The 25,063-nt window shown below is 39.7% G+C and overlaps 1 protein-coding gene and 1 long non-coding RNA gene across 2 annotated transcripts in view; one reads left to right on the forward strand and one right to left on the reverse strand.

Moving 5' to 3' along the window:
- otofa (otoferlin a) overlaps window positions 1-25,063 on the reverse strand; it is a 62,533-nt gene that overhangs the window by 30,044 nt on the left and 7,426 nt on the right. The window contains exons 3-5 of the mRNA XM_044048777.1: window positions 15,719-15,807; window positions 4,669-4,768; window positions 1,762-1,961 (exon numbers count right to left, since the gene is read on the reverse strand). Of these exons, the coding sequence (XP_043904712.1) occupies window positions 1,762-1,961; window positions 4,669-4,768; window positions 15,719-15,807 (389 nt within the window). The remainder of the gene's footprint in view (window positions 1-1,761; window positions 1,962-4,668; window positions 4,769-15,718; window positions 15,808-25,063) is intronic.
- LOC122783863 lies at window positions 1,792-22,124 on the forward strand. The gene is made up of 4 exons (XR_006362108.1): window positions 1,792-1,854; window positions 6,344-6,409; window positions 21,490-21,544; window positions 21,964-22,124. It is a non-coding gene; the product is annotated as an uncharacterized LOC122783863 (long non-coding RNA).

The following is a 25,063-nucleotide window of genomic DNA, read 5'->3' on the forward strand; positions in this document are numbered from 1 at the left end:
TGTTTCCCGTACAACTCACTTCCTTTGTGCAAAGTCTGATACCTCTGTGCTGCCACGGCAACAAGGTGAGGAGCCCAGAATGAAGAAAATGACATACAAATCCATGTGCTGGAGTTAAATCTTAGAGTTAATATTGTGACCTACCTTTACCTCTTTGCTGAATATTATAGTACAGTACTTTTACCACAAGCATACTTTCTTTTCCTTTCTTGACCGAATCCAAATACTCCATCTATTATATAACACCCATGGGATCATCTAAAAGTGTTGTTAGTCAACTTTTTTTTCGGTCTCCCCAGGCAACTTTGAGTCTCTTATCAGCAGACCCAGAGCAGTTTTTAATGCCATATAAGACAGTGAAACATTGGCTTTCAGTGTCTATAAACAAAAACATGCACAGCACAGCAGCCACACACACACACACACACAGAGAAGCGTAGACTTTTTTCCCTCTCTCTTCTTCAGCATGCAGTATAATGATGGATTTAGGGCTCTGGTTTTGCAGATAGTCTCGGTGGAAATCAATACAGCCCACAGATTATTTCACATACCATTCAGCAAGAACACCACAAGCAACCACAGAGAGTGGCAGTGCAAGGAGGACGAGAGTGTCTTAAATGGTCACAATATTGCATACTGAATCCGTCAAACCTTGAACAGCCTGGGACTGATTCATGAACGACTATTATGTAACACACTTTACTTTAAAGTACTTTAGCCGTGCATTGTGTTTGAGCTGCAACTGACAATAGTTTTCTTTACTGATTCATTTGTAGATTACTCGATAAAAACGATCAGGAAAAGGGGGGAAAACTGTGGCTCAGCGTTTCCAAAACCCACAAAATTACATCTTCTAAATGCTGTTTCTGTCCACAAGCCAAATATACTTTGTTTTTTCTTTGTTTGAGAAAAATTCACAAAAATGCCTTTTATTAAAAAGAACACTTGAACTAATTAGCATTTTTCCGTTCTTTTAGGGATGGGAATCAGTATTGGTCAGTATCTGGCCGCACAGACTGTAAAAATGTAAATAAAAATCAGCAAAAGCATTTTAGCCGAGTCATGTTTGGGGCTGTTTATTTCTGCTTTTTTGGGGAAACAATATTTTCTACAGAGTTGGAGAATTATATCTTTGAAATGACTCAGCACAAATAATGTGTTGTTAACAGCTCCATAGTTCAAAAATGGTCTAAAATGAGTGTATCTGACTAATATCGGTATCGGTAGATATTTTGTGATACTAGTATCGGACACAAAAAAGTAGTATTGTCTTATCCCTACTTTCCTGAAGTGGGAACACACACCTTTCACCAACACTGCATGAATAATCCCTGTGTGCTGTTCGGGAGGTTCTCATTGAAAGCTATGAATTCTGACAGCAGAATCATTCAGCGTGACACTCACAATGCAATGTTTACATCAGCAAAGCACATTTTCAATTTATTTAATGGCACATTATAAAATAACTCAAATGCGCCAAATTCCAATTTGTCTTATGAGATAATTATCAGAGCTAATATGAAAGCGGGCTATGAACCTAATGACATTCTGACAGTGTAATAACGACAGTGCGACATCAGCATGAGGCCTCGTCAGTGTAAGAATGTTGGAGTCATCTGTAAACCTCCAGTACACCCAAACTATTTCCTCATCCGCGTTGAACCACAACTGAAACATCATAAAATAAATTGAACCATACATTTTCGAGTTGAAACCAGCAGCATTTCACAGCCTGACTATATCCTTTTATGTTTGACTCACTTTCTGAAGGTCGGTATGGATCCCTGTAAGGTTCGACCGGGGGAGGACCCTGACCCGGGGCTGTGTCCAGAGAGCAGGCTGTCACTTTCAAAGGTAAAAAAACCATCACGGTCGTCAGGCACATCCAGGAGCTCTCCATCACTCCACACTCCGACTGTGTTGTCCATCGGCTGGTATCTGATCTCGATGGTCACACTGGTCTGAAAGGGAGGGGAAGTTCATGAAAATTAGCTCATTTAATCTTATAATCTTAACCCTTAGTGCTCACGTGGCACAGATGTGTGCCGTAGGTGTACCCTTGGTAAATTGCAGTGGGAATAATACACAACTCTTATATGGACATCCTAGGGGTGTGTGTGTGTTTATAGGTCACATCTCCAGGCTTTTTTTTTCGTCTTCTCAAGGGTTGTCAAAATTGTGATTGATTTTATATATACTAGTGATAATTGTGCTGAAGTCACAAAATAGACAATTTTTCTTCTGTTTTTGTTCCTAAAAACGAGCCAAGCAAACTTTGAAATGTGAGGTATTTCCAAATTTCACATATGTGATTACTTTCTGCTCAGGTGTGTTTATGTAGTTGGTGAACATGGAAACAAAAATCATGGCATCAGATTGCCTATAGGTTGTGCTGGAAAAAAAAAAGGACAAGACACTCTTTATTGCACATTCTTATAGCCCTGTCTATACATTTTAACAGTATGGTATAGTATAAAAAAAAAGCTGCCTAAATGCTCTGTGTTTCGAAGGGTTAACTTCCACAGATGTCATGCTGCAGATATCTAATTTGGCTTAATGAATCCAAAATAGTTTTAATAATCTACAAAGATGAAGCAGCCAATTTCTGCCAAAGATTCAATGATTTAAATTGTTATTCTGTTTGGATGACTGTGGTAATTTATAGCCCATCAACTGACAAAATACTGAACCGATTTAATGATTTATTTTCCTTTCAATTTCTTCTTCACATTACTCATTCACATAATATCTTCTAATCTTCTATTCAGTTATGTGTCTTCTAGTCTTAGACGTCTAGCCATGCCTTCATTCAGACCATTGCAATGCCTCCGTAATAACTGCGATGATCCATGAACGGTTCATGCATCATCGGGGCCAAAGTTTTAATTAGATTTATGCACAAATATCAACTTTTCCAATCAGCCTCAGTTGAACTTTAGTTTGGGATATTTGCCTCATTCATGGCAAAGACTGAACCTGCTAAACACAAGTGTGTTTGCATGCTGGTTTTAGCATATCAAACAAATGATCTTTATTATCTGTTATGTGAAGCACTTTATACCATGGATTCATACCCAGTGAGTAGACTGTATTTCTTTTATTATGTCATTAATAAGACATTTCATTTTAATTGCTGAACTCAGCCGACAAACTAGAAGCTGCCAAACTAAATCCTCTCCAGCCAAAAACAATAACCATCTTGGCGAGTCCGTATCAGTCTGTTGAATTGTGTTTGGACAGAGTTCCCAACACACTCAATCGAACTTCATCTCTTCGTCTCCTACACCACGTATTTGCTCGCGGGGATTGACATTGACAGTTTATGTCACTGTGAGCCAGAAACATGACACTATAGTTTGTCTTTGGAGCCCCAGGAGTCACTCGATAAACATTATCCTCCTGACAATGACCTGATTATGAAAAGGCCAATTCATTTGACTGACAAAGACAAATGAGGAGGAAATATACCTCGACCCCCCAATCTTCCACCATCCTCTTTCTCTCGCTGTCACTATTCTTTCACCCCTGCAAGGCAATCACCGTAGTCCGCAAGGACTTGGATTTGTTTCGATGGCAACCGCACCAGTGTCAGTAACACAGTTGCTGTTCAGGGTTTAGTTACCAGTGTCTTACTGCGAGGATGTACAGTAATGAACAATGTGTATACACTGTTTAAAAGAAAGTTTATTCACTCTCTCTGCATTTGTGTATGTGTGTGGAAGGTACTTGTCAGGACCAGTAGCCCTCATGGAGACCAAAACCTGGTCCAGATTCCGATTTCTGAGGAACTCCTCAGAAAACACACCTAATAACCTCCGCTACACTCGGTATGATTGAGGGTTACAACATTGAGCCGGGCCGAGATTGCTTACACACTTTAGCAATTTAGTGACGTAACGTATTCCCCTCCTCTCCTGGCGCTGCATCAAAAATGACTGAAAATGAAGACGAGACAAACAATGAACAAGAAAACTCGCTCATCTATTGGTTAATGTAGGGCAACTTCTGTTTCCGACACATAAGAGCAAAACATGGAGCTGCATCAAATCCTATATCCTACATACTACACATATACGCTGCAACAATGGGCTCAGCCATTTCTCCCGGCTATCGTTCTACACGTGCATATGTTTTGGTTGTGTTGTACCCACAATGCCCTGTGTTGTAGTCCACTTCCTGCATTTGGTTCGCTTGAAGCGAACCGAGACCTACGTTTTATAGGCAGACCAGAGTTCTCTTCTCTGATGTGCATCGAACTAGAGTTTAATTAAAACGAGGCTGGTGTGAATGGACGTTAAGATTTGAATTGTGGTCAGGTTAAGGTTAAAGTTAGGGTTAGGCATTGACTGGTTATGGTTATAAGTTTAAGGATAATGCTTTGTTTTGGCTGTCCTAATACAGTGCCTTTGGTAGAATAGCTGTGGAGCTCAATATACCTTCAAAGTAGTCATCATTTTCACCATTTATACTGTATATGGAGTTGGCTAGTCGCACATCCAGTAGTTACGAAGCAATAAAATATGCATTTACATTTACATTAGACATTTTATCTATATCTGACAGCATTTATAAACATTCAACAGAGAAATCCTTATGTGAAATAATATCTACCAAGGACATGACATGAACAAGCTCTTCAAAATGTCTCTCTATAGACTCCAGACTTACCTTTATTAAAAAGTTGTTATCATCTATGAGTGTGTCGGTCAACTCTACGTGTCCCTCTTCTGCCACCTTCTGAAGAACCATAGAAAAAGTCCCCACCAGTCTGCGGGAAAAACATCAACAGGGAGCCACACATCATTAACAGAAATCAATCAGATCAATACATGGTGTATTATGTGTTTTTGTCCTTTGTTCCTCATATGATGCCCATCTGTTCACCTCTGTGGAAGTCGTTTTAGTCATTTTCACACCACGTCATTTTTTTTCAGTTAGACTGCTGAACATTTTGACATTTTGTGCTTTTTTTTTTATTCACCAAAAGCATCTGCTCTGCACCACCCAGTCTCACAGTGAGCAGCAGAGTGTGTGCCAGTGACAGAGAGGTGAACACACTGCAGGCGGCTGCTGATGATGAATACGTGCCATGACAGACACTGAGAAAGTGCTGAACTGCCTTTGTCGGTAGCTCATTACAGTGTGTCAGGTCTCAAAGCAGCTCACAATAACTACATATCAGCTCAAACACACCAACACAATGCAGATCAACCCCTTCTCACCTAGTTTCTCCTCTTACCTTGTGTCGCCTACACAAATGCGACAAGTGCAGATCAATTAGGCCCCGTCCTTTCAAACACCACTCAACAATATGAACAACAGAGGAAAACAATTCTTATGTAACCTACTTAAAATAATCACACATTAAATATTCATAGTGTCTGTGTTGTGTTTGAGCTAATTTTCCAGATAGTTTACATTTGTTAAGGACAACGGCAAAAGATGTATTCAGCATATATGTGAATTCAGTAGTTATATAAGAAACAACAAGTTTAATGGGCTTCTGCTGGTTTACTTTATCTATAGACCTGAGTTGTGTTTCTTTTCTACTAATGACTTCCTGGCAGGCTTCATGGATTAGTATACTGCTGTCCAACATAGCAGACAAACTATGGGAGCTCTGACTTGTTGCCAGATGATAACCGGGGCAACCACTCATAGTCCCACTGAATATAAGCTTCCTATCCTGTCTGAAGTGGTAATCTGTAGTATTTGTCTCTTGAGCTCCTATAAGAGCACCTCCAAAGACGTGAATATGAAGACTTGCATGAGATATTTAAAACAAATGATTTAGAAATACCCAAAATCAGGGCTGTTTATATTTCTGACTGCACATTATTCAAAGGTTTCAACACATCAGATGCAAACTTGTTACATAGAGACCACACAATTAATTTACCAAGGACACATAATACAAGGATTAATCTTTGCTTTTGTTTTGACAAAACTGGCTGTTACTTGGAATTTCCAAGTGAAAAAATACTTTTAATTCATTTACTTCTTCTTGTAATTAATTAAAGCTGACGGTTGCAGAGGCGAAGCACTGACCTTTGAGCCAAATTCAGCATGTGAGCCCATAAGTAATCATTCATATTTTTGGTCATATCCATTCATCCATTGGATAAGACAAGTTACCAGCCTTTTCTCAGGGGCAACATACTGTACAAACATTAAACAACCAATTGACTGTTGAGTCAAACGCCAACCTGCATGAAAACTACCAATCACTAGCACTTTACTTGAATTCATGTAATATTATAGTATTTTTATGCCTGCTATACTGTACATTTTATCTGGGAAACTGTAAGTAATGGATTTCAATTTTGTTCTTATGAATGTTTAGGTCAACGAGGAGACATCACTTCAGCTGAGCACATGCCTGTGGGTGAGCTGCAGTGCAACATTCGAGGTAATTGAACCAATATTTTTGGATAAAGTGTTGCTGTGAACTGTATTTGAAGCTGCAGTGCATAACATTTTAGTGATTGTTGTGCCTTTTTTGGTGCTCAATGAAAAGAGAACACATTATTTGTGTGCTGCGTTCTTCATCTGAAAACAGACCGACTTTTCAAGGCCACTTCTTTGTGTTTTTTGTAATATACCAGCCAGTTTGCAGCCGTTTCACATGACTAATGCTATGATGCTGTTGAGCAGTGTGGAGCTGAGAGGCTTTGTGTGAACATATTCGTTCATGGTTTTGGCCAATTATTCATATATATATATATATATATATATATATATTTATGCTCTACAGCAGGGGTCAAACTCAAATGACACGAGGGCCAATGAGCGTCTAGTGGGAAAAAAAACAACTGTTCAGTTTATTGCATTATAATATTATAATGCAATAAAGATATTGATGATGATATTTCCCTGAATTTCAAAGTAAAAGTGCTTGTTTTGATATGGAACGATGTATCGTTCACAACAATAATAATAGTAATAATAATAATAATAATTACAAATACATCTAAAATCAACTGAATAATAATGTGCACAGCTGCATTTACAAATGTTTATGTAAATGTTATGTTGACTGTAATACATTTGATATGTGAAAATTACAAACTACTTTTTATTACTTTTATAGCAAATACATTAAGTGTTATACTCTCTCTATGTTTTATCACCTCACTGTGTTTAAAGGAAGAGGAGCTCACATTTTCATTATAACGAGATATTAAGTGATGGGCCGCATGTAATCGATTGGGGGGCCACATGTGGCCCACGGACCACCAGTTTGAAACCTCTGCTCTACAGTTTAAAACCCTAATAACCCGCCCTGCAACTACACAGATGACATAAATTGTCAGATGATGAAATAACCAAGTCATAAATACAGGAATTTTTCCAAAATGTTATAATTGAACCTTTTATTCGTGTTACATATAGAGTATAAAATCATTTCACATCAGGTTTATTGCTATGCTGCCCAGGAATCCCGCATTATGCAAAACAGTGGGAAGAAACCCAATACAGTCCCCATTCAGCGAGTCAATTAGAGCTGGTGAATAATTTAAAGAGTTTCCCCCAAAACAGTGTTGGGTGCAATCTGCCACAAACACACACACAAACATGCAGGCCAGCCCTCACGGAGACACGGCCATATGTCATATCTGCTGTAATGATCAGGCACGTGGTGAGACACACTGTGTTTTAAATTTCACTGCATATGTGGCACACAGTGGAAGGTATCGCAAGACGATCATTAAAGAGCAGACACAATCAGCGGGCTGGATATGAGGCCACGGGGAGCGATAATATCATAAAATGAAAGCTTACAATCAATAGCTTAACCACACATGCTTGTGTGCACGCACATACACACACAAACATAGTGATGATGCGAGTGTCCCAGTGGGACTATAGAAGCTGACAGCCAGAGTGAATTGAACAACACAGTGCACACAGACAAACACACAGAGCACACAAGCACACCTGCACCTCAGTATGAAAAACCAACAATAAATGCGGCATCTTATCACCAAAGCAAATAGAGAGTGGGCAGTGTTTAACCTCTGATATTATTTTTCCCTCAGCCCTGAAATAAATCCCTGTCCTCACCTGTAGTTTATGTTTCCCCTGAGTCAGTGGTGATGAATTTAACCCTCCCCCCAGAAAGTGATGCTTCAAAACTGAGACCAGAAAAGAAAAGTTGTTTGAGACCAGAAAAAAAAATTGTTTGGAAAAAAAAACTTTGCATATTTCCAAGCTTAGAAGAAAGTTCACAATATTATTGATGGTGCTTTGATGCAAAATTTCTCTTTGAAGGAGAGACATTCAATTTGAAAGATCTAAACTCCTGCACAATAAAGTCGCTCTCCTTCACCGGGACAGTGGTGATCAATGTATCCAGTGCTAATCGGAAAAGCAAAGGGTCTGTCGTTTCCTCTCAGTCATTGTAATGTGTGTACACGTGTTGAATAATTGAGCCGAGGCCCTATCATGTTCTGGCTCACTTTTTAGCACTTCAAAAGGCGGCATTCATTATTTATTGTGGCTGGTTCAAACAATTTACTTTCATCTGCTTCATAATTCAGAGCTTCCTTCCCTTTCAGTTTGTATTACTGGTGAGCTTCAGGTTTCTTTTTACAAAAAAAATAAATGAATGAATAAAAAAAAAAAATCAAGATGAAACTAATGAAACTTCTGGAGAGAAGGTACATGAGCGCGAGTGACAGGATGATTCTCAAGGCTGCACTAATCCAGCACAGCTGCTGGCAACTCAGCTGTGTGGACAGTGTGAAATGGAAATGATACAGCAGACAGGTGTGTGTGTGGGTGTGTGTACTTGTTTCCTCTTTAGGACCTTTTCTGGTATAAACACTGGATCAGGACTAAAATTTGAATTGTGGTTAGGTTAAGGTTACGGATAAGGCTTTGGTTAGGATGTCTAAATGAATGGGAGGCCTTAAAAGGATAGCTGAACAAACCAGTGTGCATGTGTAGACGGAGGGCGAGAGAGAGAGAGAGAAGGGGAGAAAGAGAGATTTGGCCTTTGATAAGCAGGGAAAAATCCTCTGCAAACCAATGCCTCCCCTGTCGGTGACCCCACATGCATATTAGAAAAAAACAATTCAGAAGAAAAACGGGAACAGTCAATACTGAAAAAATGTCCCCTGTTTAACGTGGAGTCCCCTGTTTGTGAGTGTATAACAACACCAAAGTCCCCTGTTCTACTGGTTCACAAGTACACGCTCACACACTAGATTTTTTTCCAACCACAAACAACAGAGAAAGCTATTATGTCTGTGTCCGCTTTCACTGTCCATCAGGTGTGTGGTTTTGTTTAGCTTTTTGTTTGCTGCACAGAACAGATGCATCATGGGAGAAATGAAACATGGGGGTGGTAAAAATCCTATCCAAAATCCAAATTCGACCCAGATGTTGACTAAAATGTAAAAGGACAGAAAGCACTTAATAGTTCAAATGCAGAAACCACTAATGAATAAAAAAAAAAAACAAATGCAAATATATGTCTTTTGCAAATTAAGCTGTTAGATCAGGGGTCTCAAAGTGGTGGCCCTGGGGCCACATGTGGCCCTCCAATCGATTTCATGTGGCCCTCCAAACAATATCAAGTTGTAAAGTGTATGTTTTTATTTTTAAATTAATAGATTAATTTTGCATCATAAATATGTTTTTTTTTATTGTTGCATATTAAAACAAGCCCTTATATTTTTGAAATGATCCAATCTTATCCAACTTTATTTGTAAAGCACAAAACAAACACAGTGGACCAAAGTGCAGTACAGAATAATGGATAAAAAAGCTCACACGAGGCAAGAGTATATATACAAAAAGGAATTAATACAGCATATTGATAGGTAATTTTGAGCTCATAACTTCCACCGCAACTGTTGCTTTTCCCAAAAAAGTTGGGCTTTTTTTTTTTACTTGACTGGCCCCCGACTGACCAGACGAGACAGTCAGTGGCCCACAGGTCATTTGAGTTTGAGACCCCTGTGTTAGATCATTTAGATGTGTACATGAAAATGTAAAGAATCACCCAAGTAAGTAAAGATTCATCCTGTGTCTGTTGAGGAATTTCAGTATGGACCAAAATATGTTCATGCTTCTGGTGAAATAGAAAAACATAAAACCATTCATTTGAATGCTTAAAACAGAAGGAAAACAAGATTAATTTCAACCGTTACAAGCTCATGTGAGGGAGTTAGAGTATACTATTTGTGACCCACAAAAGCCCTGTTGTTTGGCTACAAATCTCAGCGCTGGGGTTTAATGAAAACCAGAGAGCTGATGTGGAGATAAGAGAAACTTAAGAAGGGAAGGAAAACAAATGGCAAGGGGGGAAATGACTCGATTTAGTGCTGAAATCAGGAGATGAGAAAGAAAGGAAGGAAGATTCATTTAAGCCAGAGGCAGCTATGTGAATTATCTGTAAACATTCTTATCACACTTCATCTGACCAGGATGCAGAAAGCAATACAACATTAATGAAACCGAACATATTGAATCTGTACATTCACTTTTAAAATAAGCGAGAAAGTAGTTCAGAAGTTTCATATGTTTATATATATATATAATCTCTTTGAAATGTACACACACATACTATAAGTATGTGTGAGATTCATGGAGCTGCACTGCTAGAATTTTAAAATACCTTCTCATCGATCAGTATGACAGAGTTTCTGCCAGCAGAGTAGAACTGATATTCATTTGTGTGTTTGAGTTTAGATAGAACCACGGACACGGTCATCTTTGTATTTAAAATCACACCTGTGTACATTGGCTGAAGAATGAACAGCCAAATGGACAAAAAGGTGAACTTAGAAAAAGTGTCTAAAAAAACCATTTCTTTCCATAGCTATACATGCATTTGTAACCTGAGGTTACATTACATTGATTATCTATGAAAAAAGACGTAGGTTATGCTCAGGTATGGAAACAAAGTTCACCTTATTGTCTATTTGGCTGTTCATTCTACATGGATGTGATACGCGAACAGCAGCCTTTATAATCCCCTCCGATCACTTTTTGCAGACTATTTGAGTATTTTCCTCGTCTTTGCTAGTATTTTACGAGATTGTGAGTGGTCGAAGTCGAGAAGATGGATGGTGTGGATTGTGTTTACAAAAAGCTGGTCGAGCTGGTCACGTGACGACGCTTTACCACTTGTGAACAAAATCTCACTACGCCCAGAGCAAATACAGGAGTAGGTCTTTTAATAAAGTAAGAATTAAGTAGTTCCTGTGTATCATAACGGCTGGTCACAGAGCTGGTGTTTTTTCTCTACTGCTTGTGTTTTAGGATGTGTGTGTGTTGTGTTTTCGGTTTCTTATGGTTTTGTTGTTTCTGTTGATGCATGTGTTTTGGCTTTCTGCAGTCCATTTTTCTTTTGCAGAGCATTTCTTCTCTCTTCTGCGTTGCATTTGTTTTTGTTTGTGCTTTCGAATCTGGCCTGTGAATATGCAGCTCATTTCTCCTTCTGCATGGTTTTCGGGTCGTTGCAGCTGCGTTTTTTCCGGCCACCGTATAAATGGGTCATTTTGGTTGATATGATGAGTTGCCGTGACGTGTCAGTGACCTGTTGAACAATTAAACGATTCATGGACAGGCATTTACAGGTAGATGTAAATGATTATGGAGAATTAATGAGTGAAAAAAGGAGGAATGTATGGATGCACTCCCTAGCAGTTAAGGCTGAAGTGATGTAACCCAGTGATATAGTAATAGCATTCAAATATATTCAATTGCTCCCAATTTATATTACATTTTTAGTCACTGTATGAGCTCTGTGTACCAGCATAATTAGCCTGTGCTTATGTTTTATTTAATTTTATTATCAGTCTAAAAAAAAAGAAAGCTTTCAACAGACGTTACAAATTAGTTTCCAGCTCAGTGGACATTAATTTAGAAGCAAATTAGGAGTCAGATTATTTCCATTTGTGAGTGGAGAGTGCATTTAGCCATCTGTACTTTGTCCCCACAATTATTAAAAATATGTCCAAGTGAGGGACACACGCCTCTGAACGCAAATAAGCTTTGCATTAAAGCATTAAGAATAAATGAGTTTATATTCGATTGATGCCGAAACCACTGCACGACAGTTTGTAGTACTTACACATTATAGCTCACTATTTGCAATGATTACCGTAAAAAAACAATTACAGAGTAAAGAGTGAAAATACAAGCTTTATCATGTCAAAGTTATAGAGATCGATGAGCTACAGCAGGTCCTCGGATGACAATGCCCCGCATTGATTTGCTGTAGCTTCATGTCGTAGAAAAACCCACAGCACCGGTGGATTTGTGTCATTCAAATAAAGACTGCCCGTGGTCAGTCTGTCTCAAACTAAAACAGATACGATGGCTGTGCCTTTTTATGGTCGAGGACCAGAGGCGTCGAAGGACAGCGGCCATGTATGACCTTTGAATTTTAAAAGTTACGAGGCAAAAATGTTAGATTCTTGCCTTGGGAACAAAACCACTAATGCTGCAAGTTAGAGTTTATTTTTCTGACACAACATAACATAACAACATAACCAGTTATGATGTATTTAGGCCAGAAAAGTAGCCTTTTTTTAATTCAGCTCATGCACTTTGACAAATCAAAAAATTATTATAATAATAATAACAAACAATAATAATTTAATAAATCGTATTCTTATGGTCCTTCATGAACCTTCAGGCAGTCATTTTCAACATTTTCGTTAACTGAAATAAAAATAAAAACTAGAGTTTAAAAAAAAAAAAAACATAACTAACTGAAACTGAATTCACATTTTTCACTTCAGGCTACTGTCTTGTAGTCTGTCATATTTGTTCATGTGTCCTAATACATTTTTAAAATGGCATCTTTTGCTGGGTTTTAATGACACAGTACTTATTATGACCTTTTTGCGTCTTGCACCTGGCAAATACTAAAACTAACACAAGCAAACCTGCTCTTCAAACTAATTTAAACGAACTCATTTTTAAAAACTAAAACTAATCCAAAACTATTATAACCTTGACCCAAAGTCAAACACCTCACAATCATGTGACCTCCTCTCATCTCCAAGGAAAACAGAAAACAAAACAGGATCTATATGCCGCTACAGCACAGACACCATCACACATCACTGCCTCCTCTTTGTGACGTGGTAACGTGATCGCAGACGTGTGGGCGCAGGGTGTGACACACTGACCATGTACACACTTGTGTTTGTGCCCCGAAGTGCTGAAGCTCATCAGTTACCGTGGTAATGAAGCAGCCCGGGGACATATGGAGAACGTGTGAGAACAACACGAGCTTTGACTCACCTTGAATTATTGATCCACTTAAATGAACGTGTGTTGGGTTGTGGTTCTGTTTAAGTGTATGCAAGAGTGCGTCTCTGTGTGTACACATCAGCTGTGATGTTATGTTCTTGCAAAGTGGTGTTAGTACGATTAAGTTTCTCAATTGCATCTGGTTGAAACTGTGTAACAAGTTTCCATATGGAAAATTAAAACCACATTTTATGTATATGTTTTATGTATAGACACACAAGGACATGGCAAGTTTTAATGACTGAGTGGGTGGTAATTATTTAATAACGATCTGATTGGATTTGCTGTGGCTACAGGAGATGGACAGGATTGCACAACCATTTGATGACTTTGCAAATGTGGAAAAACCAAAGCGGCGGCAGTATACACCTCCAAATTAAAACCATATTTTATTTATGTATGTTTTTTTTATGAGCACTAGCTAACTGCTTGTCGATGCCTATACTAGGGACACAAATCTTCATTTTGCCCTGATCATGGTGACAAGTATGGAGGAGTTTGTGTCTGTTTGAGACGTGCGTTAGGTGCTATGTCTCAAGAGTGCTTTGAGGTGAATAGCTAACATCTGCATGCTGATCAAATTAACAACAGGAGGAAGGAGCTATGTGACAACCATGATTGTTTTTTTAGTTTTGAAAAAGTGAAAAAATGCGAAATGAGGGTGGCACTGAATAAAAAGTCTGAATATCTCTATTAGGATGTATCCTTTCTGGGAATCATCAACAAAACTGAAAAATATCAGTGTCATAGTGGAGTTGCAGGACAAGTCAGAGGATCACCAAATAAATTCTGGAGATCAGTAATGTCACCATACATTCACACAATTTCACACAGTGTTGCTGAGAAATTAAAGGCTGGACAAAAGTGATGGGGACCGACAGGCAGACAGACACAAACTGAACACTCCAAAGAAGAACCAGTTCAGTTTGAACTATAGTTCTCTGACAACTCCTCAGACTTTCTGACCCTCCATAAAGTGACATGTGTGACTCTAAAATATGAAGACAACCGCACACACACACACACACAAATTACAACCTACACAAACAAGCTGAGTGGGTGGTACTAATTTGTCCTTAGTCTGGACACATCGACGATCTGATTGGATTTGTTACGGATACAGGAGATGGAGAGGATTACTGGCACGGCCAGCTGACGACTTCTCAAATGTGGAAACATCAGCCCAGGGCACAATGACAATAATGTTAATCTTCTGAGGGGCCATTCACGTGTAGTTTTGTGCACACAAGTACATTGTTTTCACTGCATGTCACTGCATCACCCTCTTTTTCTGGGTGCCTCTGTGTCGCACCAAGATGAACATATATCAACATTGCATTGTGAATGCAGCAAACACTCACAGGGCGTTTTCTTGATACTGAGGGCAAAGAATGAAGTCAGACAGGCCTTTGATGACTATGAAACGAACTCTGAGCCGTCCATCAACCAGATGTGAATGTGTGGTAATAGTTTTTCTTAGTTGAATGTGTTCATTCATTTAATGAGGCTGCAGCAACGTCAGTCATCTCAGCAGTTCCCAGGTTTTGGTTGCTTTGTGACAGAATTTTAAGCACATAAGCTCCTTGGTTACAAACACCTCTGGCTTCTCGCAGTCAGACTGGCTGTTTTAGTTTGTAGCAGTGGAGAATTGGGTTGTTGTCAGTTGCATGCTAAGAACAGGTAGTTTGCCAGTGCACTGGTTTGCCTTCCGTCTCAATTTAAATTTGTCTCCCTCAAGGGAAAGAAAAGATGAAGAAAGTTGAGGATGGGAAGCTGGGAACTGCTGTTTCTATACATGTGTGCCTCTACACTGATGATAAAGTAGTTACAGTGCTGTGCAGGAGTAGCTTCTTGCTCAAGACCACTTTGCACATTAACGTAAGAACTCTTATTGGCTCGTGACCGAAATTCAACCTCCTCCTGTTGTGATTTGTCAGTGAAAACACAGCGAAATGCAGCAGCAGCAGCAGCAAACTGTTGGAACTGTGATCAGATCACACGCGTGCTGTACAATCACAATCACTTCGTAACTGAAGTATTTGACATTTTGATCAAGACATCCCCAGTAGCCTTATTCACAACAACTCACTGTGTTCCGGGATGTGAGTGTTTGTTGTTGTGCTAAATGACAAATGCGCCCATTACTGAGGAACTGAGGCTATTTCATTACTACCACACTTCCCCTGATGTGAAACTCATTCATGGTGGAGAGCAGCTCTGTGGTGTGCAGTCTGTTACACTCTAAATTGAGTCACTTTGGAGCACACTCTCGGGGCCGATGGGGCTTATCTGGTTTCAGCTGGAGAACACATGCTGCGTGTCATTCTGAGTTGGTCAGAGGCTTCGACAGGAAAGGCACAGAAACCACGGACACGGTTTACTGTGAAACCCTATTTGCTGTGGTGGATGTGAAAGTGAGTGCAGCAGCAGCAGCACGCCTTACCTGTTGGAGAAGACTTTGCTGTAATTGTACACTTGGATCTCCAGCATCTCGTTTCCATCCAGCCTGCTGGCAATGGGCCATCGAAAAGTCTGTAAAAAAAAAAAAACTGGGTGAGAAAATAATGAAGTGGGTATACGACGCCTTGAAATGGTTTATTTTTGTACAACACACAGCGCAAAAATATGATTAATAATGAAGTGCCAGTGCGCTTTTTGATTAAATGTGACAAAAGCTCTCAAATCTGTTTGGTAACATGAAGCTGGGCTGGTTGCTGGCAAAAAGTAGCTCAGTGGTGCTCAGAGCGAGTCGTCTTTGCAACTCAAAGTTTGTGGTTTCTGGAATCTCTGCACACTGAACTACCGAATCCAGTGAAACACAGTGAAATGTTGCTGTCGCTGCCAGCACTGAACCAGATCCTCCTTTCAGTTGATATTCATCTTAATACTCTTGATCTCCATCAGAAAGCAATTAAAGGTATTCTATTTGTTTAAGGGAGTCAGAGTCCAGGACCAGACCCAAGGCCACATGTCTGTAAAACATCTGTTCACTCGATATAGACAATGTCCTTGACTTACTAACAAACCCTCCCAGCTATGGAGATGCTGTCCCCGAGGAACAAATGATCCCAATGTTTTATTTATTACTATAAACATCACCTGGTAGTATATCACTGAATATTGAAGAGGCTATTGCCTTCTATGCGGCGTAAAACATAAGCAAGTCAGGAAAAACGTATAATTATAATGAAAAAGTCTTGGGTGTCTTTGGGTGCAAGCAACGTTGATGAATAATTGTGCCATTGGAATTTTTATTCAAATTCACTCTGAAATAACAGGCTGGAGATACTTCAGTTGATTTGTTAATGTGGCAAATACAGGAAAAAGCTTTTTTGTTGTTGCTCCTCTCAGTGATGACAAATTGAATTCATTAGGATGATCTGAAACTCACTATAGTACTTTGTTCTGTTTTCTTCCCACACGTTTAACAATTCTGTGCCTCTGCTACTTATATGAAGCCACAAGATTTAGATCTTTACTAAAACATAGGTACAGTCAAGTGTCAGTAAGTGAGTGACAGTCACTGATAAAAGACTTTACAACTCAAGAATTTGAGTTTCCAACACTTTTTTCCAGCTTTACAGTGAATAACGTGCAAATGTTGACTTAGAAGGGCTTCAAATGAAACTAATGTTCTCTAGGGGTAATCCAAGGTTTTGAATTGTGCCAAATTTAAACAGTTGATCCCCAAATACAAGTGAACATTCGTCTCAAATTTGAACCAATTCTCTTGAGGTGTTCTTCATGGCAAATCAAGTCTGAGGTCAAAGTAAACCTTCACCTTTGAGACCACTGAAATTGAGTCAGACCATCACTGAGTATGAGAGAATTATCTGTGAATTCCCTCGTGTCATTCTTAACGCTTCATCAAATAGGACAAAGGCATGGACAGACTGATGCAAAGACATAACAACAGCAAACAAGATAATTAGTAAATACCCTTTATACGGCCTGAAACACACCACCAGTTAATAGGAAACAGTAAAAACAAGGTAATAGAGCGACAAACACACACAACACTCAGTGTCTTCTTTTAAAACTCCACTAAGATCAAACATGATGATCGGAAGCAATAAATCCACTGTTCCTCGCTCGTAAACACCATTTTCAATACAATTAATTGCCTACATCTTCTCCATCTGTACCTAATGTTACCATTTATAGAGCAAACTACAGCCACATTTGGTTGCTTTCCGTTCATATCACGCACCCAACACCTTAAAAGTTTTCATTAATAATTAAGTCAAATTTGACTATGCACTGGCAAGCTGAATTATTCATTCAACGTGAATCGCTTTCATACAGAAAATTGGAATTAGAATTACATCAACGGGAGAAGTGCGATATGTATGAAAGTATCAAAGACAGTCTGATTTACATTTCACGGCAAAGTTTCCATTCCTGTGCTAACGAAGAGTCTCTCTGCTGTTTAATTTCATGAGCAGGGCCTATGAAGGACAGAGGTGGCACAGGTGATTTAAAACTCATTCACCTCCAGCTGGTATCTTGGCCTCGAATTCAGTGAAAACTGTGCAGACTGTCAGGCAGAAACTCCGTCAGGACTGTCTCATTACCCGATCCTGGGGTTTCCGCCTGCTAATGGTCGACCTGCCTTCGGAAGTCTGCGGAGACGCTCGCTTGCTCTGAGGCCCAGCAGTCTGTGGTTTCTCTTCCTCAACTTCATCCAGGCGTGACCGGCCCTGCTGGCTCCTTCTAGGTAATTTCTCACACAGCGTTCAGCGCTCGAACTCCATGCGGATGATGTTTGCTGCCTGAGATTAGGGCTGAACTGCATCACATCTCGTTTGCGGCTAAATCTCCTAGAGTATTTGAGAGGCTGCACGAGAGGGAAAAGAGAAATAAGCCCTAGCACGGCGTTAATGTTGCACCCGCACGTGCAAAGCTAATGGAGAAAGCGACAGCTCGTACACACACGTATACCGTGAATGACACACATGCTCCTTAATTGGTTCAGACCCCAAACTGCAAACATGATTAGGTTTCGTTGATCTAACTCCAGGGACAGTGGGTGACCACAGTGATTTCCCCACATTAAGGAAAAACCCCCTCATTTTAATCTGTGCCTGCAACACTCGGTTTCATGCGTCTCGGCACCCTCAGCTCGAGACTACTTATCTCTGGTGTAACACACACATACTAACTACTGCAGAATCCACAATGTGAAGGAGTTAATGTTAGCTTAATGCGTCCAGAGCCACCACGATGGACACGGGAGTACTTACCGTGCTTTCAATTCTCCCACAAAGTGCAGATAACACATTAAGATGAGAAGGAGGAAAGGTGTAATGTGCTTCAGCTGTAAACAAGTATTAATAGATAACCGATCAAATGAGTTTGGTTACAGGTTTACAGGCATGAGACAATATTGCAATATTGACCAGTGCACTTCTTTAAAAGAGGGTGCTGCTTTTCTCAGATGCAAGCCATTCCACACTGTGCTATGCAACATTAAGCTGCAGAATATTCACATTTGTCAAGCTTAGCATTTTCCCCTATATTTATTATGTCATGTTATTATGTGGAATAGCCTATGTATTAGCTTTTAATTTGGTAGTTCATCGGCACGCTCACCCCAAATCCCCTTTTACTCAGCGCTGTTTATTTATTACACACGTATTAAATAATGAGTGATGAGTGATGTGAATGTCATGCTCGAGCATGTCATGAATAATCCTGGTGTCATAGAACTTTTTCACAGTAGGACAAACAAAAAAATGTGTTTGTCCTACTGTTCTTAAATTTGTTAAATTTAAGTTTTGTAAACAAAGTGAGTCACATGACACTGGGAGCTCCGAGAGCTACTCGTGATTTTTAATATTATCCTCATAGCTCATGTCAACCCAAACAAACTGAATGAGTGTGAAAGGATAACTCAAGAGCTACTTGATGGAGACCCCTGCATAGACCTTTATTGTTCATACTGAAAGTGCCTCTCACTGTCCTAATAGTTTAGTATGAGCTTCTCAACTCACACTGAGGTCACGTCTTCTTTTGCAGAGGGCGATTGTGCACAGCTTGGACCCAAAGCTGTCTGCAGTCACTGTTCTTCAAACACTGACTGATGTAAACCTGGTGCAACACAATGCAACAGTGGTCTTTTTGGAAATAATGCGTCTCACAGATTATGTGGATGAGAAAATGTTTGATAATCTGAAAGGCAATTACCCTTTAACACCGAGCGTATCACAGACGGTTTGTGCTACTGGGAAAAATCCAATGGTTTCTGAGAACTGAGAAGTCAAAAGCAACATAAATTCACTCGTGCTGTTGCAAGAAGCCGGTGAATCAGCGCATTTGTCACCAGAGAGGAGAGATTTGGAAAAACGCCTGTACATAGTTTCCATTTTTGTTAGCCTGTTTTTGGACATTAAGACAAAAAGTCAAATTCTATACTGTTCAACTTTCAAATTTAACATGCAAAATCTGGTGTGCATGTACGACTACAGTGTTATTTTCATTTTAAATTGTAACTCACTATTTAAACATGCAGTAAATTGTAAAGAACTGCCAGATATTGAAAGTTATTCTGGAAAAATGGGCAAAAGCTCTTAACTCACTGGACATTTTCTGGTCCTTTTATGGTCAAAATAAGCCAAAAAGTCCAGATGGACATTTTGAGACTTAGGTGTTAAAGGGTTAAATCCTCAGCTTTTCTTCTTTAAAAAAAAAAGAAGAAAAAAAAGCACATTATTACTCCAGATTCACACCATCATCCCCCTGTGCTGCATGTTGCAGCCTAATTGGCGAACTGAGGCCACTCATTAAAAGTGACAGGTACGATCCGGTTAACCGGAAGCTTTAAGGCCACGGCGGACAATCACAGGGGCTAAATGCTGCGCTGAAGAGCAGCTATTACTGCTGTGTTCCCACGCTGCAGCACAGTGGTGAGCACAGATGAATGACCGGGCCGTCCTCTCTCCTACAACCCCCCGCACACTGGCCTTTGATAGCTCATCACTGTTACCATGGACACGGGGAGGTGAAAACATTTCTGTGATTAATTACAAACAATATGTTATGTGTATTTACAGTGAGGCCACACTGTATGCAGCATGTAGTCCTCTCTGGCTTGTAGTGATATTATAACGATGCAGGACTCGACTGCAGGAAGAAGAGAAGTACAAGCAGCCACCTCATTACAGTGAGCTTTATCTGTAAACTCCACATGCTATTTTGTAATTAGGACTTGGAGAAAAAGACTTTCCTGTTTTATTAGAGGTAGCTGTCATGTAACATACAAGAGAGTCCAACTACAGGAGTTTCCTCTTTTCATTATCCTGCTTCTTTAAATACTATAATATTCCTCTCTTTTTGTGGAAGTATTTGGTTCTGCATTTTGCAAAGTTATCATCCACTGCTTTTGTAGCAATGTGTATGTAATTGTAGATATATACAATACTTACAGTACATGGTATATAATCTGTGGTCTGTGTTTTCAGTTCATATGAAACAACATTTGCAGTCAGGAATTCTCAATTTGATGTAAACGTCTCATTAATAAATCCAATTTTTCATATAAGAAATGAAAAACACACAACATTTTCATTAGACATTCAAGATGAATCCTAATGACTACTATAGGACGGACTGATGTTTGTGACCCGCACAGATTTTCCATTCAACACCAGCATCATCATCAGGACAAAAATCCTATTTTGAGTGGATTACACTGTATGTGTCGAGATGAAACAGCATCTTTAGAAAAAAAAGAAGAAGATGAAAATCCATCTTGTCCAATTTACTGACAGTGCTGTCAGCACATGCTCAGCCCTCCACCACCAGCACTGATCAAGTCTCATTTGACTTTTTCCAATTTCAGTGTCTGGTCCTGTTTGCATTTCCGTCCCCACTCTGTTCCTCATAGGTCATTCTCCCCTTAATTTATAGTCTCAAATGAAATGTCACAGGATCAGCATAGTGATTTTAATCCAGTCAGAATATTCCATACAGCCACAATAACAACAACATGTTTATACTTGATTGTGGCGGCCAAAAGCATGCACTGTTGTTTCTAAATTTAAAAAAATAATAATAATACTCGTATCTGAAATGAATGAAATTGCAAATAACTCGGGTTGGAGTCACATTCTTTCTACACACTTAACAGGTAAGAGCCTTTTATCCACTTCATTCAACAGAATGTCATTTTGCTTCAGGGGTGATTTTAATAAATCTGTAAAAATATCTCCCCAGTTCCTGCTGTTGAGGACCAGATGGTGCTGAGATAATGAATAACGGACTTGTCAAAGTAAGCTGCCTATACCGTACCTTTTAGGAAGTACACAACACTGTGCTTGGTTGATGGCACTAACCCTTCATTTAAAAAGTTGTTGTTTTATTCTGCTGAGGTGGATTGTTCCTTCTTCTTTGCAGCATCGTGTTGTATATTTTGTTTTGACTGAATATCAGGTATTTTTGGGGGGAATAATACAATGTAGAAATGCACAATGTCACTTATTGTTGGCGCAGTGCCGCTTGCAACATGCAAATAAGCGACAACTCTTTGTTTCTCACATGTACAGTAAATATATTTAAATCGAACATTTCTTAATTTCTAATCTTATCTCAAGTGCTTCTTACCTTAGACAGAAATCCATTCCGCCTACTCAGCGGGGTAAAAAATGTAACCTGACCTACTTCTCTCTTTTTTTGTGTGCATTCTTACAGAAGCAGACATAATGTATAATTCAATACATTTTCCATGGATTAGTGGATTCGTCCACTTAAAAGTTTGTGCCAGTGTTTCCTGAGGCACCGCGTCACTCCTGAGAGACACTCGTTACAGCAGAGGCGTTACAAGCTGTTGCACATGGGCACACACTAGAAAAATGGGCAAGTACTCTAGTTTTTTTCTTTTATTATTATTATTGTTATTTGTTACAGTCTGTATTTGCTTATCTGTGACTGCACACATGGTTTAATTCTGCTGTCAGAGATGGGAAAGTCCTGAATGTGGAAGTTCATAAAATTTTTAGCATCATCACTATTCTAGCTGGTACAGCATTTTCTCCTCCAGTGGGCATCACAGAGTCTCCAAAAAAAGCTGGGGAGAGTTCCAGTGGTGCAACACAACACTTTTGTGTTGTCGTGCTCGTTAATAACTCAAGCAGTGACAACAGAATCCTTCATCTTCATGTTTACACACAGCGCTTGGTTAAGGTATGAGACAGAGAAGGTTCATAGTCACAGCTTTGTTATTGGCTATAATGTTAACAGAGATCGGAGTCAGGACACAAACTCTAGTGTCAGCACATCGTGGGCATCGCAGGCGTGGAACTCCCAGGATTGGACACGATCTACTCTGACAAGTTCAGGACAAGAGCACACAGCATTTACCGAGACTGCACTCACACTGGACACTCTTTGTTCAAACCTCTGTCGTCTGGTAAGAGGATCGGAACAATAAAAACACGCTGAGAAATAGTCTTTACCCTAGAGCGATTGTATCCATAGCCCCACCTCACTGCAGCCCTACACTGAACCAGTCACTCACACAATATGTACATTATCTATTTATGTTCATCTGAGCAACTTAATATCTGCAGTTTTTTTTTGTACATATGTACAATTTTTATGAGAGCAATTTCTCATACCATACAATAACATTTTCATGTAGTATATTTTATATTGATTTTTCATTTTCTTCTTATAGTCGGTGCAATCTCTATTTTTCTTATTTATTACTTGTACGTAAGTTCTTCTAATCTTGTTAAGAGAAAGCCACATAATGAAGCTTATTCTATTCTACTATCGTCCACCCGTCCTGATCTCCTACTTGATAACTATTACGCTCCTCTCAATCAAAAATGGATGTTGCCTCTAAACAACACAAACACTTATATATAAATGTAATTTAGTCAGAGACAGGTTTGGCTTTCCCGTCAGAAGTGAAGAAGAAAATAAAGTGAAGCTGCAAAGGTCAGCGTCGATTCATATTTTCAACAAAACAAAGGGTTGGTTTCTTGTAACTAATGACTGCGTTTATGTTTTGTTTTTTTTGTTTTTATTAACATTATACAAACCTGGCACTGAAATATGAAGGTTTGTTTTAACCATTTCTCCAGGTCCTCACACCCTAAATGAATGGTTGATTGTCTCTTTGTGTTGGCCCTGTGGAGTAGACATAAGCAGTAGACTATAAATGTATGAATGAATGTGACTTTAAAAGTTAAGCTTTACTTCAGTATCTACTACGTCATAGATGTAGCACAAGACGGGAGCGTTACCACAGGATAGACCATCAAAATATGAACTACTATCTGCAATCGTTTGTTAAACATCGCACATCCACCGTTCATGTGTCATCCGTGGTTATTATCAGTATGTGCACAACTGTACATATATACATATACTGTATATATATATATATAAAAATTCTGCCGCATAATCACAGACATAGAGGGAATACACTTGTGCTCATTATGTTTGAATAACGATCCCCTTCGCCATGTTCTGCATAGTTCAGATCTTACGACATCTTGTTTGTAAAGCAATTCAAACCCCAGCATTCTCTCTCTCTCTCTCTCTCTCTCTCTTTCTCTCTCTCTCTCTCTCCTAACCGCACACTCTGACATGGACACGTACACATGTGTATATATGGCCATAATATATACTACAGGCCAAATGCAGCGAACCCTGTGGCTGCTGGGGCTTTCTCGTCTTTGCTCCAGTTACAGTATGTCTCACTAGTGAGGGGGAAGCCCTGGTGTACTGCAGCTAAAAGCGAAGAAAAAAAATCACACCACGGAATGAATAATGAATACAGATTCTCCATCCAGCCAAACCCCACACACTAGTTCAAAGGCGCCCTGCTAGTCCATGCATAACGTAACGAGACACAACTCTGCTATGCTAATGGGCGCCCGATTCCAGAGGCTAGACTGAGCTCACTGAACCGTCCAAAAAAGTTCCACGACTGGCAACGAAAACGTCGGATAAGGAGGACGTGATGGGGAATTGTTACGATATCTGGAACGGTAGCGATGGTGATGGTGGGCGTGGAAAAAGCAGTGTGTACACACAAATGTACACACAGTTTACAGAACTACTGCAGGCACAAGTCATCGTCAGGGAAGCCGTGACGTTAAGTGATGCTAACAAGGCTGTCACAAGAGATCACATGATCAGCCGCGGCCACTGACTTCTCTACCAGTCGCTGTACTCAGGCCTGAGGGATAAAATGACGTGTTTCTGAGACATTTATCCACGTTGTCTACTTTTCCCCTTTGTGCACAAGTGTGTGTGTTTTCCTCCGCGTGTGTCTGCGTGTGTGCGTGCACGACGGTGAAACGAAGCCTAACTGTAGAGTCACTTAACCATTTCTCCTGATTACACCGAAAACAATAGCCTGTTATCAGTAAAGGAAGCAGCTCCCTCTTTTCCGAGTTCAAAGGGAAAACAGTTTTCTCCGTGAAAGCATGCAGTTTAAAAAAAGGAAAAAGAAATTCCCAAGGAAGGCAATGTGTGTGTGTGTGTGTTTGCACACTTTCTCTTTTATTTTCTGTCATTTCATGCCTCTGTTCCTTCTCTTCTTCTGCTCTGTGAGGATTGCTTCCACACTTCTCTCTTGATCCCCATGCACCATATTCCTTTATGCAACTCTTTGCATTCTAATCCAACATAATGCAGGTTTCACAGTGTGACTGGAGGAATCCTACGGGGGAACATGTCCACGAATTTCACCCGCAGTGAAAAAGAGGGGCAGCGCCACAGGGGTGCAAGTGAAACCCTATTGTTTTGAAAAGAATAGTCAGGACTGTGCTGCTGT

The sequence above is a fragment of the Solea senegalensis genome, linkage group LG17 (assembly GCF_019176455.1).
Source record: "Solea senegalensis isolate Sse05_10M linkage group LG17, IFAPA_SoseM_1, whole genome shotgun sequence".
Lineage (NCBI taxonomy): Eukaryota > Metazoa > Chordata > Actinopteri > Pleuronectiformes > Soleidae > Solea > Solea senegalensis.